The sequence below is a fragment of the Alexandromys fortis genome, unplaced genomic scaffold (assembly GCF_014885135.2).
Source record: "Alexandromys fortis isolate MF-2015 unplaced genomic scaffold, M_Fortis_MF-2015_v1.1 scaffold_44, whole genome shotgun sequence".
In the NCBI taxonomy this organism is placed as follows: domain Eukaryota; kingdom Metazoa; phylum Chordata; class Mammalia; order Rodentia; family Cricetidae; genus Alexandromys; species Alexandromys fortis.
Window position 1 is genome coordinate 9,694,130 of NW_026067921.1, and position 18,945 is coordinate 9,713,074.

General features: G+C 39.7%; 1 protein-coding gene and 1 pseudogene across 2 annotated transcripts in view; both read left to right on the forward strand.

Moving 5' to 3' along the window:
- Positions 1-18,945, forward strand: part of Tnpo3 (transportin 3) — a 79,673-nt gene that overhangs the window by 11,840 nt on the left and 48,888 nt on the right. Inside the window, exons 2-5 of one of the 2 annotated variants that reach the window (XM_050141485.1) lie at positions 383-538; positions 11,292-11,492; positions 12,293-12,366; positions 14,940-15,096. In XM_050141485.1, the coding sequence (XP_049997442.1) occupies positions 11,370-11,492; positions 12,293-12,366; positions 14,940-15,096 (354 nt within the window). In that variant the 5' untranslated portion in view covers positions 383-538; positions 11,292-11,369. The remainder of the gene's footprint in view (positions 1-382; positions 539-11,291; positions 11,493-12,292; positions 12,367-14,939; positions 15,097-18,945) is intronic. The other variant, XM_050141484.1, reaches the window with a different exon arrangement.
- LOC126501192 (calcium load-activated calcium channel-like) lies at positions 5,418-8,628 on the forward strand (annotated as a pseudogene).

The following is an 18,945-nucleotide window of genomic DNA, read 5'->3' on the forward strand; positions in this document are numbered from 1 at the left end:
ACAGCCTGATTTAGTCTAAGTCTTGGCAGCTAATGACTCCTTTAGCTCCTGTTTGGCTGTGTGCTTGCAGTGTTGAGGCCTGCTGAGTGATTTTGGTTGATTTGGCAGTTTTAGAGCTGTTGGTATACCAGTGAGTCCTGGAACAGCAGTGCATCAATAAAGAAGAAAAGAGGCAAGTACTGTGCAGATATGCTGTGAAGTCTAATGAAGGACTTGGTGCATGCTAGTGAAAGGGTTGCTGAGCCATAGCCTGCCCCGTATTCATTACAGAGTCATGGAAATAGCCTTTGAAAGAAAAGACTGTAAAGGTCTGTTCTGCTGCTGCTGTGTGAAGAGGGAGATTGGAATTAGACCTTAAATGGAACATGTTCTCTTGTTGCAGTCTCTTTGAAATGTGCTGCTAGTGGGAGCTGCAGCTTCCTGCTGACTCTGAGCCCCAGGCTTCGGTTGAGATGGCCCTTTGAGAATGTGGAGCTTAGTCCAAGCCTGGATTTCAGTGGGTAGCACCTGGCATCTGTGGCTAGAAAGTCCTTGAAGTGTAAGTGCTTTATTCTCTCCTTGTAAAGAGTCTCTTTATCCTCCTTTATCTTTCTTTCTGCAGCGTAACAGGAGGAATGGTGAGCCATGGACTCTAGCATCCACGGGGTCAGAATTTGGTTGGCTTGGTGACCAAAACAAGATAATTTTTTACTGTGTATAGCTCCAGCTCCTAACCCCTCCCAGCCACTAGAATGCAGAAGCAAAGAGTGAAATGATAACTTATTGCCTCTTAACATTTAGTGTTGGCAGTTTTGAGGGGAGAGGGGTTAGAAGCTGGGTTTAAGCCATCATGTGGTTGCTGGGAATTGAACTTAGGACCTCTGGAAAAACAGTGCTCTTAACCCCTGAGCCACCTTCGAGCCCCAGATGCCGAGTTTGACCTCAGGACTTTATACACACATGCTGGGCAAATGCTCTACAACTGAGCTGTATCCCTAACGTCTACCCCATCCCCAGCACTGGCATTGATTGAACCTTGGACCTCATGCATGATAGGCAAGTACTCTACCACTGAGCTATATCCCCAGATCTTTTTTTCTTCTTCTTTTAGTTTTTCGGAGACAAGGTTTCTCTGTGTAACCCTGGCTGTCCTGGAACTCATTATTTAGATTAGGATGGCCTTGAAGTCACAGAGATCCACCTGCCTATACCTCCTAAGTGCTGGGATTAAAGGCGTGCATCACCACCACCACCACCACCACCACCACTGGGCCCCAGATCTTTTCTTACTTTGTAGTTTGAGACAGACTTTCAAAATTGTCCAGGCTAGATTAAAAAACCTCTGTATAGCCAGGAAGGCTTATTGTTTTAAACTAACAATTTACTTAGTAGTGTTTTTGTTTTTTAACATTTATTTATTTATTATGTATACAATATTCTGTCTGTCTGCCTGCATGCCAGAAGAGGGTATCAGATCTCATTACAGATGGTTGTGAGCCACCATGTGGTTGCTGGGAATTGAACTCAGGACCTTTGGAAGAGCTAACTGCTGAGTATTAACCATCTCTCCAGCCTGTGTTTTAGATTTTTGAAACGGTCTCATAGAGTAGGCTGACCTACTCCTATGTAGCTCAGGATGACCTAAAGATCTTGTTTCTCTTCCCTACTTCTGTCTACTCAGCACTGGGAGTATAGGAATGCACCACCATTCTTGGCATTTAGTAACTTTGTCATTTTCCTTAGGTATTTTGCATGTGATTCTCATATTAGTTTTATTCCAAAAGACAGATATTAGGAAGGAGAGGTACAATCGAGTAGTATACAAGGCAGCTTTAAGACTTAAATGCTAGATGGGCATGGTGGGCTACAACTGAAATCCCAGTACTAAGCCTAAGGCAGGGAGATAGTCAGGAGCCGAAGATCAGCCTGGGCTATTAAGTGAGACACTTTCTGTGTCTTAAAAATTAAGTAAAAAGGTATTTGGAACTAGAAAATAGCTCTTCTTTTCTTTTGGTTCTGCTCTGAGTTTTTTTTTTTTTTGTTTGTTTGTTTGTTTGTTTTTGGTTTTTAGAGATAGTTTCTCTCTTCTGTCCTGACTGTCCTGGAACTTGCTCTGTAGATCAGGCTGGCCCCAAACTCCCTGCCATTGTCTCCCAAGTATTTTTACAGGAGTAAAGTACTTTTACTCCTGGGAGGTTATTTCCTAAGGTCATTTACCCATAGAATTGTCTTAGGAAATGTTTATAGCTGTTTTCTATAGTTTTCTTTTTTCTTTTCTTTTCTTTCTTTCTTTTTTTTTTTTTTTTTTTTGAGTTTTTCGAGACAGGGTTTCTCTGTAGCTTTGGAGCCTGTCCTAGAACTAGCTCTTGTAGACCAGGCTGGCCTCGAACTCCCAGAGATCCGCCTGCCTCTGCCTCCCAAGTGCTGGGATTAAAGGCGTGTGCCACCACCGCCCGGCTATAGTTTTCATCACTAAAAATCAAACAAAATTCAGGATCCATTCTGGCAAAGCCTATGCAATTCTACAGATGAGAACAGGGGTCTCCTGGGCTGGAGACAGCTCAGTGGATGAAGTGCCTGCTGTGCAAGAGCGAGGACCCGAGTTTGCATTCCCAACACCCACATAGATCTGGAAGCAGTGTGTGCTTCTGGAGTCAGTGAACTCTGTGACATCATGGGAAGTGAAGACAAGAATCCCCTAAGCTTGTGGTTCAGCTAGCCTGGGCTGTGCAGTGGTGAGCAAGAAACCCTGTCTCAACCTAGAAGGTGAAGAGCACACCTGAAGTCCTGTGACTTCCACAGAGGCACCACAGCACTGCTGCACTTGCAGTCATGAACACACACACACACACACACACACACACACACACACACACACACACACACACACGTCAGATTCTTCTGGTGCTTCTGTGTCTGTAAAGACCTGATTTGCTTGCTCTGTTGCCCTTTCTCTATTTACATATTTTAAATTCTGGTATCGTAGTTATCCTTAATGTATAAGTGTCTCACATCTAGGAGAGCATGTGCTGCATGTTTGGGAAAACCAAGAAGTGTCATAGAAGCTAGGTGTAGCTGTGCACGCCTTTAATCTCAGACTTGGGAAACAGAGGCAGGTGGATCTCTGTAAGTTTGAGGCCAGCCTGGTCTATAGAGTGAGTTCCAGGACAGCTAGGGCTGTTAGACAGAACAACTCTGTCTTAAAAAACAAAAACAAAAAGACAGAAGAGATGATATCTTTTTTTGTCATACTCAACAATGTAATGTATACTTTATACAAAGCTTATTGTGACCTAAGGATTTCTCTGCTTTGGGGAAATGCAGAGATAATTAAGGTTGCCTTTGTGTTTTGAAGATAGCTATGGCCTTTTAGAATAATCCCAGTATGGAGGGTCACAGTTGAGCTATGAGAGTCAAGGGTACAAATAAAAGAACTTATTATGCTAGAAGAGAGCTTTTCTGCTGTTATTTTGTAAAAATTAAGGGTGGGGCTCTTTTGATCTCACTTATTTTTTAATTTATTTGTGTGTGTATAGAATGTGAATGCGTTGGTGTGTCACACAGTGCATGTATGGAAAGCAGATGACATCTTGTAAGGCCAGTTCTTTGTCTTGATGTGGATTCTGGAAAGTGATCTCAGGTCGTCTTCCATTTCTCTTTTTTAAATTACATTTTGACACAAGTTATCAGGCCGTCTTGAATGTTTCATTCTCTTGCCTCAGTCTCTTAAGCACTGGTATTACAGGTATGTACCACCATGTCTGGTATCCAAAGGTTATTAAAATCAAACAACAAAACAAATTCCAGTATTATGAAAGGTTCTGGAAAAATAAATCTCTTTGCCCTTTACATTTGCTAATTTGCATTCCTGTTCCCAAGTTAACCAATTTTTCCAAGGCAACTTAATTTTGTTTTGTTAGGCTCCCTTCATTTTTATTTATTTTTATATATGTATAGGTTTTTTGCTTGCGTGCATATCTCATCACATGTGTGCCTGGTACCTGCAGAGGCCTGAAGGCATCAGATCTCCCAAGACTGGAGTACAGCAGAACTTCATTGTGGGTGCTAGGAATCAATCCCAGGTTCTCTGGAAGAGCAGTCAGTGCTTTTAACTACCAAACCTTCTCTCCTTATTTTTTAAATACCTACTTTTAAAGAGGTAGAGATAGTTAAATCAGAAATATATATAATTAAGCTGGATGCAGTAGCTTATACACCTAAGGCAGATGGATTTCCATGAGTTCAAGACAAGCCCAAGCTCAAAAAAAACTGCCCACCTTCCTCCCTACCTCCAGTTGCCAGTGACATCAGTCTCTGTATCCTGGGACCCCATGCAATTGTCCACCCTCAGCATGATGCCCTGTAGAAGCGAGGAGATGGAATTAAACCACCCCCAATCATTGGAAGATTCGGAACCTCACTGAAAGTGGGTATTGTTGGATTGTCACATGTTGGGAAGCATACCCTTTTCAATATGCTAACCAGCAGTCAGGCTTCAGCAGACAACTTCCCATTCTGTACTGTCCACTCCAATGAGAGTAGAGTTCCTGTGCCAGTATCGCAAACCAGCAAACAAAGGTTACTGCTTTTCTAAATGTAGTGGATATTGCTGGCCTTGTGAAAGGAGCTCACAATGGGCAGGCGTAGTAAATGCTTGCTTTTTTTTTTTTTTAAATCTCGTATTAGTGCCTGTGATGGAATTTAATCTAACATACTTTTGAAGATGATAGATGATATCATGCATGTTGAAGGAAGTGTAGATCCCACTTGAGAGGCAGAAATAATACATGAAGAGCTTCTGCTAAAAGATGGGGAAATGATTGAACCCATTATAGATAAAACTAGAAAAGGTAGGTGTGAGAGGAGATAAGAGACTGAAGCTCAATCTAGGCAGTGGTGACTCATGTTTTTTTAATGCCAGCACTCAGGCAGTGGCAGTCAGATCTACAGGGCAAGTTCCAGGACAGTCAAGGTTACACAGAGAAACCCTGTCTTAAGAAAAAGAAAAATTGAAGCCTGAAGATGATATGATATGCAAAGTCAAATTCTGGGTTATAGATCAAAAGAAACATGTTTGCTTCTCTTACGTTGAGTGCTGAGGAGAGACACAAGTAGCTGGAAGTAGGAAAGTAAACAGGACACAATCTGCTTTGCCAAAGATCAGCACGCCTACTAGAGTACTTTTTTTTACTGCAGGCCCAGATGCAATGTGTGCATGAACCATCAGGAAAACAATGAAGGCTTCTCAGGCTGCAGGAAAGATACACACAGATTTTGAAAAGGGATTCATTTTGGTGGAACTAGTACCCTGATTTTTAAAAAAGAGTTTGTGTTCCCCTGGGGTCAGTCCTGCAAAGCCTCATCCAGATCTCTGTCTAGCTCTTGAGTGCTTCCTTCGTGATGGGTGGGAGTGCAGGGATGGACCAGTGAATGAGTACATGTTTACAGACAGGCTGCTTACTGTTTTTATCTCCATGTGTGCCCTTGCTCACTGAGGCATCCTGATTTACAGGATAGGCAAATACGAGAGATTGAAGGCAGAAAAACAATAAAAAAATTAGAGAAGGAAGATATAGCATAATTTGCTATTCAATCACACACACACACACACACACACGGGGGGGGGGGGACGGACGGACTAAAGAACAATAGAAATCTGTCAATGGTAGGAATGAAAGCCATGTTTGCGGTTGGCTTTTGCTGCCTTAATGGGATTGTATAATTCCATATTTGATGATAGAGCCATAGCAAAGTTCCCCTTCACCCTACTTTCTTACATCCAAGGATTGTCTCATCAAAACCTGCTGGGAGATGACACTTTGATCTTCCTGTGTATTCTCTGTACTGTCAATTTGACAAGACATACAGAAGATTGTTGGCCTTGTCCCTTTACAAGCTGCCACCAGCCAGGCTGATGGAGTTCTTGCTCCCCACGCCTCAATCTCCTTTTGGGAAGTTCCTTTTTTTTATTTTTTTAGTTATAAACTGATTGGCCCATTAGCTCAGGCTTCGTATTAGCTATTATAACTGATATTAGCTCATTATTCTAGCATATGTTAGCCACATGGCTCGGTACCTTTTCAGCGGGGAAGTCACATCTTCCTTCTTCAGTGTCTGGACAGGACTCGGAAGTTCCCTTTTAAAGAAAACAATTCTTTATTTTCTGTCATACTTTTTTAGATATCACATTAGACTGGCAAGGTATCTGGCTGCAATCTAGTTTTGAGTTATTTCTCTGCTCTTTGGCTATGATTAGAATGAGAATGGTACCTAAATAATGGGATAGTGCTTTTGGTGATGGATGACTTTGTTTTGTTTCATTTTTTAAGACAGGGTTTCTCTGTAGCTTTGGAGCCTATCCTGGAAGGAACTAGCTCTTGTAGACCAGGCTGTCCTCCTGAGTGCTGGAATTAAAGGCGTGGGCCACCATTGCCCGGCGATGACTTTTTAAGTGAACTTGTTAGTTAAATTTGGGTGATTTTTATATAACCCCAAATATCATCTTTCTTTTTACTTAAGTGTTTTTGTGGAACTGATGATCAAGCCTGATGTGCACCATATACCATAGAAGCAAACTGTCCATGAGCCCTAGCAAATGGGTGAAAAACGGTTTGTATAACAAAACTTAATTGGAGTTACTTGTTGTGTTTTTAAAAAGCCACATATGTCCCTTATGTTTAAAAATTTAACTGTTTTGTTTACAGAGATGTTTGATTTTGTGCATATTTAAAAAACATTTTCTGTAATCTGAACGTAAGGATAAGCATTGATCCTAAAGTGCTAAAATAAAATTTTGTCATGTGTTTTTTTACCAGAAAGAAAGAAAAAAAGAGGAAGGTTCTAAAAATGCAGTCAAGGTTGCAGTAAAATTATACTGTTAGAAATATCTTCTTTAAAATAAATTTAATACATCTCAGCAAACAAAAAAGAAATACATTTTAGTTATTGCTCAGATAAATGTACAACTTCCAGAAGGCAAATATGTTTTTTTTTAAATTTTTTAAATTAAGGTTTCTTAAAATGGAATGGACAAAGTTGGGAATGGGAATTTTCTACAAACAAATTATTTTTGTTTTAAAATTACAAAATATATTGTACCTTCAATGAAGTTGAATTACTATACATGAACAGCTTTGTTTTTCACATGATTATGATCCTACTCCAAATTTTAGAAGCTTTTCAATAACCATATTTTATGATACTTCATTAGTCTTCATCATGCACACCACCAAGCCTGACACATTTGATAGTGAAGACTATGTGGCTTGTTCCTTATTGAATCTATAGATAATGCATGTTTTACAGTAGTCCAGATGGCTAGACTCAAAGACTCAAAGCATTGGACAAAGCCAGGGATGGGAGGAAAGGGGAGAGGCAAAAAAAAAAAAAAAAAAAAAAAATTCCCAGTTCCTCTGTACAGAACTATCTTCCTTAAATTTAGCCACAATTTAATGTATATGGGAAGCACTCAAGAGACTAAGCTAGGAGTGTTAGGAGATCCAGGCCAGCCTGGGCAACATAGCAAAACTTATTCTGGAAACAAACAAAAAATTAAGATTAAAAAGAAAATAATGTAATGGAAGATTGTGTAGTTGTATGCAAATACTATGCCATTTAATAAAAGACATGAGCATCTACAGATCTTGGCCCTGGAATCAATCCAAGGGTAGAAGGACAACTGTTTTCTCTTGCAGATTGGCAGCTGGAACCCACAGCTTGATGAGATAAAAATTTGATTTCTTTGGCTGGGTGGTGGTGGTGCATGCCTTTAATCCCAGCACCTGGGAGGCAAAGGCAGGTGGACTTCTGAGTTCAAGGCAGCTTGACCTTCAGAACTAGTTCTAGACAGCTAGGACTGTTACAGAGAAACCTTGTCTTGAAAACACCAAATAATAATAATAACAACAACGATGATGATGATGATAATAATAATGATAACGATAATAATAATAATAGAAAAGAAAAATAATTTTGGTCTCTTTGTCGTTTTGGTCATGTAGTTCATCCAGAGGCACATGATATCTGGTTGTCTGTTCTGGTTAGCTACTACTGTGAAGCATTAGCCTAAAACAAAAGCTAGTTTATTGTATCTTATACTTGGTAGACAGGAATTGTTGCAGGGTCCTTGGCTTATAATCATGCTCACTAAGATATCCACTTAGTCATTGGGCTGGTTTGGAAGTTTTGAGACACATGCTAATAAGATACTAGTAGAAAGGCCTAGAAAGTTAGACTTAGCCAGGCCCTCTTGTTCTTTGTATAGTCTCAGGGCCTTTCTGAGTTTCCCCACCAAGAGAGTTGTTGAGAATTCCCATGAGGCAATTGTTTCTCAGAATAATGCTGAGAAAGGTGGCAGAATTTCTGAAGCTGCCTCTGACCTAACTTTTGAAGTCCCACATCAGTTCTGCTGTGTTCTGTCAGGTACACAAATTACTCAAGGCCAGATCATATGAAAGGAGAGGGAAAATAGATTTGGTCTTTAATCTAGAAATAGCATTGAGTTACAGTTCTCTTTTCACCATCCATTTGCTTGTTTTTTGAGACAGAGTTCTCCGTGTAACAGTCCTGACTGTCCTGTAAACCAGGCTGGCTCTAACTCACACTAATTAACCTGCCTCTGCCTCTCAGGTGCTGGAATTGAAGGCTTGAATGGCATTCCCCATTCATTTTTGATAATGTCCTCTGTTGCCAAGTCAGTGCTAAATCATTGTTCTGGTATGCATTTAAAAATGTTAGTTGCTAGAATATTTCTATGAAGGGATCCTTTCGTCTCTGCTTCCCTGTGTGCCATCACACCCAGCTTTGACCCTGATGCTGGGGACAGACTCCATGGAGTCCTCATGCTTGCGCTTTACTGACAGTACCATCTCCCTAGACCATCCCTTTATTTCTTTTCCCTTCTTTTGTTTGGTGGCAGGAGGGTGCTGGGGGTTGAACACTCACCACTGAACTACACTCCTGGCTTTTATTTGAAGTTCTGTATTATATCTGTTCTAAATTTTGGGTTGACAAGACATAGAGGGTAGTAGAATTAAAATAGTCCATTTTCAGTTGTTATCCCATGTTAACTTTTTTTTTTTTTTTTTTAGTTTTTCGAGACAGGGTTTCTCTGTAGCTTTTGGTTCCTGTCCTGGAACTAGCTCTTGTAGACCAGGCTGGCCTCGAACTCACAGAGATCCGCCTGCCTCTGCCTCCCGAGTGCTGGGATTAAAGGCGTCCGCCACCACTGCCGGGCGCCCATGTTAACTTTTAATAGCCTTAGACTAATAGTCTCAGTGCTACTACTGTCAATGCACATATGAGGACAGTTATGGTTATTACTTAAGAGAATTGAGGAGCAAATTCAGGCTCTTTCACAGGAAATATAAGGGTGCCATTTCTGATATACACTCACAACCCCATACCCCAGTTAAATTTATTTTTGTATATTCTCTATTTTCTTCCTCATTCTTGGATGGCTAGACTGCAGACTGTCAGACAATGTGAATGTTACATGCCACTTTTTTTCCTTTGAATCTTCATTTGTTCTTTTGACTACACACCAATGTTGAAGCCTCGCTTATTTTGTTATGTGAAGCTTGGCTTTTAAAGTTAATTAATTTGCATATATGTTCATGGTTGTGAGTGTGGGTTATACCACCTTTTGGAGTTCAGTACAGCTTGTGGGAATGGTTCTCTGTCATTGTGGATCCTGGAAATTGAACTCTGAGGTGTTTTAGGCAACAATCATTGGCACTGGGTGGTGGGAAGGTGTGCTTAGTGTTGTGTGCACTGTGCTCAGAACAAAGGCTGTGGTAAAGTTGTCTTCGTCAACACACCTGAAACTCCTTGGACTCACCAGTTGTTTAGTTTTAAATTATTTTTTGGTCACTGTGTGTTCAGAAACCTTTTATTGTTGCCAGTGTCTTTTTCTTGGGACCTTCATGTTCATTTGCATGATGCACAGTTTAAGAAGCCATGGACTTGCTGCTGGGCGTTGGTGGTGGCGTGTGCCTTTGATACCAGCAATTGAGAGACAGAGGCAGGCGGAGCTCTGAGACCAGCCTGGTCTATAAGAGCTAGTTCCAGGACTAGCCCCAAAGTGACAAACCCTGTCTCCAAAAACAAAACAAAAACAAACAAAAGTCCTGGACTTGAGGGTTGCGTCTGTGGCACGTGCCTGAAGGAGAAAGATAATGAATTTCAGGCTATCCTGGGCTCTGTAGGCAGCCTTTCAGGAAATGAAAGGAAAGAAGAAATGGCAGAGAAGGTGGGGGGGGGGGAGAAAAAGAGAAGAAATTGATTAGAACAATGTATATGGTGCTGGAGACGTTCATTTGGTGGGGTGCTTGCCTAGCATGCACAAGGCCCTGTTCAATCTCCAGCACTACTTAAACTGGGAAAGGTATTGCATACCTGTACTTTCAGCTCTCAGGAGCTAGGGGCAGGAGGATCAGGATCCTCCACTACATAACTTTGGATGTATGTATCTGTCTCAAAAAAAAATTTTTTTCCGAAATTGACACTGTTTCAAATTTGAGACTGATCCCTTTTTTCTCATTGTATTATTACCAGTTTGTTAAGAGACAGTTTGCATAGCTGGATTAGAATTTGTCAATCATTAGTCAGATGTCTACTGTGTGCTGCATGTTTTTCTTCAAGAGTTCTTTTTAAAATAGGACTCCCTCTTATTATGACCAGTTATTTGTGATTAGATTTATTGTATGTTATTCTTTTTTATTATTTCTATAGACAGGTTAATTTATAAAAAGATTTAGTCACCTTATTAAACTCTGCCATATATAAGCATATCAGAAAATAAACAATGTAAAAATTTCACTTGGACCAAGATATATTTCCTGTTGTTTATGAGGTACTAAACTTTAAAAAGTATGTCCAATGAGACCAATATGAAATGTTTTTCCTATTGATAGATATATTGAAAAGTTTCCAGACTTAAGTCTTAGAGTGAACAAAACATTTAAACAAGAGAAGAAACATTCAACTTAAAAATAGGATTGGAAGCTTTATAATAATGTTTTTGTTTTAGTTTTAGTAGAAATTTCTGGGACTTTTTTTTTATAACCACTGTATAGAATTGGTTAGGCTAGTCTTTCAGATTCTGTCTTTTGATTCAGTTGATCTGGCCATTAGGCCTTACTAGAGTAAATCACAAAGTCTTAGGGAGTACTTTTGTTGAATAGGCCCTGCAAACTGAATTTGTCAATTCTTTCTTCCATTATATTTATTCTAATTATATATGTAGAAGTTATATAACTTTAAAATTATTTATAAAAATAATATGCTTTATGTTATCTTTTATTTACTTTCAGGTTCATGCCTGGGAGATTTCTGATCAATTGTTACAGATCCGACAGGATGTGGAATCATGCTATTTTGCTGCCCAGACCATGAAAATGAAGATTCAGACTTCATTTTATGAGCTACCCACAGACTCTCATGCTTCTTTAAGGGACTCATTGCTAACTCATATTCAGAACTTGAAAGATTTGTCACCTGTCATTGTAACACAGGTAAATCCTTTACTCACTAAGGAAACTTGTAAGGTCATTTGGATACATCGTGATTTATTTTGGTTTTTATTGGTAGGCCATATTGTGGTAGGTTAACTTTATTGCTATATTTTCACAACTGTAGCAGAATAAAAAGTTTAATCATTTGTATTAATCTTTGAGTTCATTAGGCTCCAGACATTAAATATTGAAAGTGGGGAAGTAAATAAGTTTTCTCTAGCATGTGCTCCCCCTACTGTTAAAATTGCAGATGATTAGCCGGGCGGTGGTGGCGCACGCCTTTAATCCCAGCACTTGGGAGGCAGAGGCAGGCGGATCTCTGTGAGTTCAAGGCCAGCCTGGTCTACAAGGGCTAGTTCCAGGACAGGCTCCAAAGCTACAGAGAAACCCTGTCTCCAAAACCAAAAGAAAACAAAACAAAAACCTCTAATTTGTAGCACTTGTTAGGTGGAGAAAGAAGAATCAGGAGTTCAAGGTCAGTCTCGATATCTAGTGGGTTTGAGGCCAGTCCGAGCTAGATAAATGCTGTCTCAGAAACAACAATAAAAAAAGTATCCTATCAAGTGTGTTTTGTTGATTTTTTTTTTTTTGTCTGTCTTTAATTTTTAAGGTTGATGTCTAAATCCAAGCAATTTGTAGCTAACTAGATGACTGGATAGGTAGACATTCGTGGGGAAGGAGGAGAGGAGATGCTAGTCTTCACTGTCATAGTGTTTGAAAGAATTGTGGTCTCTTTTTTTCTGTTAGCATTGATGGTTTCTGTATCTGGTCTATTCATTTATTTATCTCTTCCCATTCAGCTGGCTTTAGCAATAGCAGACCTTGCCCTACAGATGCCTTCTTGGAAGGGATGCGTACAAACATTGGTAGAAAAGTAAGTAATTTTTATCGATAGTATTTGGATTTCCATTAATCCACACATAGAAATCTGTCCTAGTAACTAGACTAGATTGTTTTCTAAATTGTGGGCATAAAATTACAATTTGCTTTAGTTTTCTTTTGTTTTATTGAGACAGGATTTTTCTGTAACAGTCCTGGCTATCCTGGAACTCACTGTGTAGACCAGGCTGGCCTTAAAATCATAGATCTGCCTGTCTCTTCCTCCCGAGTACTGGAATTAAAGGTGTGGGCCACCACCAAAGGCTTAAAAAATATTTTTTAAAAAATTAATTATGGGGGGCTGGAGAGATGGCTCAGTGGTTAAGGGCATTGCCTGCTCTTCCAAAGGTCCTGAGTTCAATTCCCGGCAACCACATCTGGAATGAGGTCTGGTGCCCTCTTCTGGCCTGCAGACATACACACAGACAGAATATTGTATACATAATAAGTAAAATAAATATTTAAAAAAAAATTAATTACGTATAGGTATGTGTACCTACGTGTACATGGGTGCAAAAGTCCACAGAGGCCAGGTAAATCGTCTCCTCTGGAGCTGGGGTTATATAGATGATTGTGAGATGCCTGGTTGGGGTGGGGGAATTCAATTTGGGTCCTCTGGAAGAACAGCAAGTGATCTTAAACATGGAGCCATCTATTTCTCCATTCCCAAATGATATAATTTTTATTTCTCTTCAAAAATTGTTTTTTGTTTGTTTATTGGAGGTGTGCTTGCCATATCACTGTGTCAAGTTCAGGGGACAACTTGAAGGAGTTGGTTCTCTCTACCATGTGGGGTATAGTGAACTCAGGTCATCAGGCTTGGTGACAAGCACTTTTATACACTGCAGTATTGTTGTATGAGTGGCAGGCTACATTCCTGGAGCCCGGCCGCCTGCACGGCTAGCTTTACCCGAAATAATTACACAGAAACTGTATTCTTTTAAACACTGCCTGGCCCATTAGTTTTAACCTCTTATTGGCTAGCTCTTACATATTGATCTAACCCATTTCTAATAATCTGTGTAGCCCACGAGGTGGCTCACCAGAGAAGATCTTAACCTGCAGCTGTGTCGGGTAGGAGAATCATGGCGACTGCCTGACTTGGCTTCTTTCTCCCAGCATTCTGTTCTGTCTATTCTACCTACCTAATTTTCTGTCCTATCAGGGGCCAAGCAGTTTTCTTTATTAGTTAACCAATGAAAGCAACAGATAAGATACAAAACCCACCTCCATCACAGTATTACCAGCCCCTGAATTTTATATTATTAACTTTCTTGTTAAATTTGGGGGCTGGGCATGGTTGTTGTATACCTTTAATCCCAACAATCAGGTGACAGAGGCAGGCAAATCTCTATGAATTCAAGGTAGCCTGATCTGCATATTGAGCTCCAGGCTTGTCAAGGCTACATTATCTCTAAATAAATAAATATGTGCAATAATAATAATATTCTATAGTATAAACTTACAAATCACATATGACATAGGAGTCATGAAATTGCTGATTATCTTCAAAATTGAGGCATTAGGATTGCTTAGCCATACCTCAAAGTCAGGAAGCTTTGGTGTTGAAAACTGGAGGCTAATGATAATACAGAACTTAGCCAAGTGAGTAAAATATTCGATCATATGTGTATGTGCATGTAATTTTTAAAATTAACTACAACTGGGAACTGGATAGGTAGCTCAATGGTTAAGAGCACATACTGCTCTTCCTGGGACCTGAGTTCAATTCTTATCATGGGATCAGGCAATTTACAACTGCTTGTAACCCCAGCTCCAGGGGGATCTGTGGGCACTTGTATTTATGTGCACATACCCCTTCCCCTGCACACATAATAAAAATACATTTTTTTTTTTTCCTTTTGAGACAGGGTTTCTCTGTGCAGCAGCCCTAGTTATCCTGGAACTTGCTCTGCAGACCAGGCTGGCTTCAAACTCACAGAAATCCACCTGCCTCTTGCCTCCCAAGTGCCGAGATTAAAGGCATGTTCCACCACTGCATGGCTACAAAAAAATAAATCTAACTAAAACTAACTTACCTTCCTTTCTATTGCCATATTTATTCTCCCTTCCTTCTTCCCTTCTCCTTTTTTTTTTTTTTTTTTCTACAGCCATATAACAAGTTGGAAGCCAGCATGGAATGCATGAAACCTTGTTTCAATAAAACAAAGATTTCAAAAAAAATTAAAAAAAAATAAATAAAATAAAACAAAGATTTCATTCGTCTACAAAACTACAGAAAAACTCTGTCTTGAAAACAAACAAATAAATAAAGCAAAGATTACATTTTCATTTTCTTCCTTTTTTCCGTTTTCTTTTTAAGGTTTTTTTGAGACAGAGTTTTTCTGTGTGACAGAGCCCTGGCTGTCTTGGAACTCTCTGTGGACCAGGACTGACCTTGAGCTTCCAGAGATCCACCAGCCTCTGCCAGCACCTCCTAGCTCTTTTCCTTTTACTGTTGAGAGTGCTGCTTTTATTGTTGTGGGCTATTTTGATGAATGGCGTTGTGATTCTGTATTTGCTGGCTCTCAGTGACTCATGATACATCCTCCTCCTTTTCTTTTCCAGATATAGCAATGATGTAACTTCTTTGCCCTTTTTGCTGGAGATCCTTACAGTGTTACCTGAAGAGGTACACAGTCGTTCCTTGCGAATTGGAGCCAATAGGCGCACAGAAATTATAGAAGACTTGGCCTTCTATTCTAGTACAGTGGTATCTTTATTGGTAAGTTTGAAATATTCATTTGTTGATAAAGGACAGAGACCGTGGAGTGATTATTTTGTGATTTGGTCACAATGGTGTGAAGCAGTTTTCTTTGGAAATGTGGCATTAATACTGTTTTTGGCATTTATACAAAACTTTTTAATAATACAAAATGCTTTTAAAACTTGTATTTCTTGAGCTTCTTTGTAATGCTGTGAGGGTGATATCTCTTATGAATGTGAATGGGCTTACTGATATTTGATTCTTAATTTAGAATTTGAACTCAATTCTTATGATATATGAAAGCTCTTGCCTCCAAGGGCCACACTAAAAGAAGTGCATATAAACTTTAGGAAAAAGTAAAGACAAATTAGCATTTTGATAAAAAAAATAATAGAAGATTTTACTTGGCCATTGAACAATAGTGTAAGTATAATTACACTCAGTTATATTCAGTTTGGTGTTAAAAACCTATTTGGAAAGTAAATATCTTTAAATTTTTTAATTAACCATTTTTTGCATTTTTTGACCATTTATTTTTAAAGAAAATAGTATTTTAGAACCTTAGAAAAAAAATTAAGCAATTAATATTCAAGTAACTTGGAAATCATATCCTGTGTCGGTCTGTCTTAATTTGGGGTATTGGGGGTTGAACTGAGGGCCTCATACTTACTAGAAGTGCTCTACCACTGAACTGCAACCACAATTCTCTTTTGTATGTTTTGGCTTTAGTTTCTTAAAATTACATGTATTTATTGTGGGGAGGGGACCACACATACCTGTGTACCCTAGGATGTGTGTAGAGGTCAGCGAACGGTTTGTCCAAACTGCTTTCTTCTTCTAATGTGGGTGTCCCAGGGATCAGGCCATCAGTCTTCTAGCATGCATCTTTTTTGTTTGTTCTTTGTTTTTCTCGGTAGCTCTGGCTGTCCTGTAAGTTGCTTTGTAGACTAGGCTGGCCCTGAACTCACAGAGATCCATCTGTTTCTGCCTCCCAAGTGGTGGGATTAAAGGCGTGTTCCACCGCCACCCAGCACCTTTAAGACACAGAGCAAGCCATTTTTTGGGGGGGGGGGGTGTTGAGACAGGGTTTCTCTGGCGTAGGAGCCTGTCCCGGAACTAGCTCTTGTAGACCAGGCTGGCCTCGAACTCACAGAGATCCGCCTGCCTCTGCCTTCCAAGTGCTGGGATTAAAGGTGTGTGCCACCACTGTCTGACCAAGCCACTTTTTAAAAGGGTCTCATGCATCCTAAGTTGGCTTCAAACTTGTTTCATATCTTCATATGAAGCTTGTTTCATAGCCATAGCCTCATAGCTGATGATGACCTGCACTTTTAATTCCCTGACTCCCTTTTCTCTTCTACCTGACTCTATCTTCTAAATGCAGTATTATAGTTGTGTGCTACCACACTTGTCCCTCAATTTTTTAAAGATTTATTTATTTATAATGTATGCAATGTTTTGCCTGCATGTATGCCTGCCTGCATGCCAGAAGAGGGCACAAGATCTCATTATAAGATGGTTGCTGACACTTGACCTTTGGAAGAACAACCAGTGCTCCTAACCTCTGAGCCATGTCTCCAGCCCCATCCCTCAATTTTTGTTAAAGTTTTTTATTTTTCTTTATGTTTTTGTGCCAGTGTCTGCCATGTGTATGCAGTGGAAGGCAGAAGATGAGCTCAGTTCTCTTGCAGCTAGAGTTCTTAGGCCACTCAGTGTGAGCTCTGGTGTCTGCACTCTGGTTCTTTGGAAGAGTAGCAAGTGTTCTTAACCTCAGGCTTGAGCATTTTCCCTCAGCCCTCCTGCCTTTTGGTTTGTGAGATGTGGTTTTATAGAGCACGGACTCAGGTAGTGTCCTGCGTTAGCTTCCTGAGTAGTTGAGACTGGGCACACTGGTGGACTGGCTGCTGTTGACCCTTTCATGTATGTCCCGTGAATGTCTATCTCTGTGATTTCAGTTTCCTGTTTCAGTCATCTACCTTTACTTTTTCATTTTAGAACATTTCCTATGTAATGCCATGTTTTAGAGCACATTCACATTCTCCCAGTTGGTTCTAAAATACTTGAGAACAGAGTTCACCAACAGTATCCACTTTGCAACCCTGTCTTGTTTTAGGCTAGCAGTCACAGTCCTCTTGCTCTGTCTTTCCGCAGAGAGCATTTGTCTTAGAGAATGTCTTTAGCATTTATGATTACATTCTTTGTTTTTTCTGATTATTTTTGTAATCTCCTTATTTCTTCTAATTGGAAGGTCTATTTGAGTCGGCCCTACTGAATAAGGACTCCTCAAAAGAAATTAAGCCTAATACTTTAGGGTATCCATTGCATGTAATAAATTCTCTACTGTATTAGTAATGCTACCACGCACATTCCATCCTTAGGATAATTGAGAAAGTAGTTACTTGGATCCTTTTCTTCAGGGTTTAATTTATTTTCCTTCAGCATGCTGATTAGAGATAAATTAAGAGACTTGATGGCTTTAAGAAAAGGTTTCTTAAGTTTTGGATCGTGCCCATCTCAGAGTTATATCTTAGGCAGTATTATAATGTCTGATTGGTACTTTATTAGTAATGTTAGGGTTGTCCTCTGGATTAGGGTGATGACAGTCTGGTTCCTCCACGCTTAGCATGCATTCTTTTTTTGCAGGGTAACTTGTGTGAAGGTAGCTTATTTTAGGAAAATCCAATTTTTAAAAAAAGGTATTTTTGAGACAAGATCTCAACTGTGTATCTCTGGCTGGCTTCAAATCCCCTGGAACTGGAGTTATAGATAGTTGTGAGCTGCTATTTGGGTGCTGGGAATACAACCAGGGTCCTCTGGAAGAACAGCCAGTACTGACCAGAGTCATCTCTCTAACCTGGATCATAGGTCCTGAAGCAAGACTTGTGACATTTGAGTCTTTGCTCTGCCATATTAAACAAGATAATTAACTCTTCTGCCTCAGTTTCATAATCTGTATATGAGAGTAATAGTGCTTTTTTAATTTTGTGGAGACTGAATTAATGCATTTAAAGCTATTAAAATCATGTTTAACACATAATAGGGTTCAGTACATGTAATGGCTGGTCACTTGTTAGTTATGTTACTTCTTAGACTAAAATGCAGTATCCATAAAGAAATTAAAAAATAGAAGCAAGCCCATTTATATACTTGTATTAGCCTTTCTGTCTCCTGTTTGTCATATTAGAGGAAAAAATTGGTTTTAAAATGGATGTTTTTGTCAAGTGTGGCAGCACACAACTGTAATCCTAATACCTAGGAGGCTAAAGTAGAAGATAATGAGTTTGAGTCCAGCCTGGGCCAAATAACAAGATACTGTTCTCAAACAAAAAAAACCTTACTCTTTCAATATGGTTCTATGGGAATGGAGTGGTATATAGTAACATACCAAACTTTCACTTCTCATCTTTACAACCAGTCTAGTACTGCTTGGAGGGCACTTATAAAAATGATCACCACGGCTAGGGATGTATACATTGTTGCTAGAGCATTTATCCAGTATGTGCAGGTCCCTGGGCTCAATCCCCAGCACCAGAGGAGAACAAAACCATCATCTATGGAGAAGGTGGTACACACCTCTAATTCCAGCACTGCAGAGCAGGGGCAGAGGCAGGCAGATTTCTGTATCAGGCCAACCTGATCTACGTAGGAAGTTCCAGGCCAGTCAGACAATGTATCACTGCAGATTGTATTTTAGATGAAGCTTTGAGTTTGGGGTATTTTTCTATGTAGTTGATATCACCGTGTAAACATAAATATCATAATTTTATTCTGTATACTGTGGTTGCCACCAGCTTGAAATAATTTTTAAAAATTGATACCAGTTGATTACAGGCAATGAATTATTATTATTCTGTGATAATGGAAACA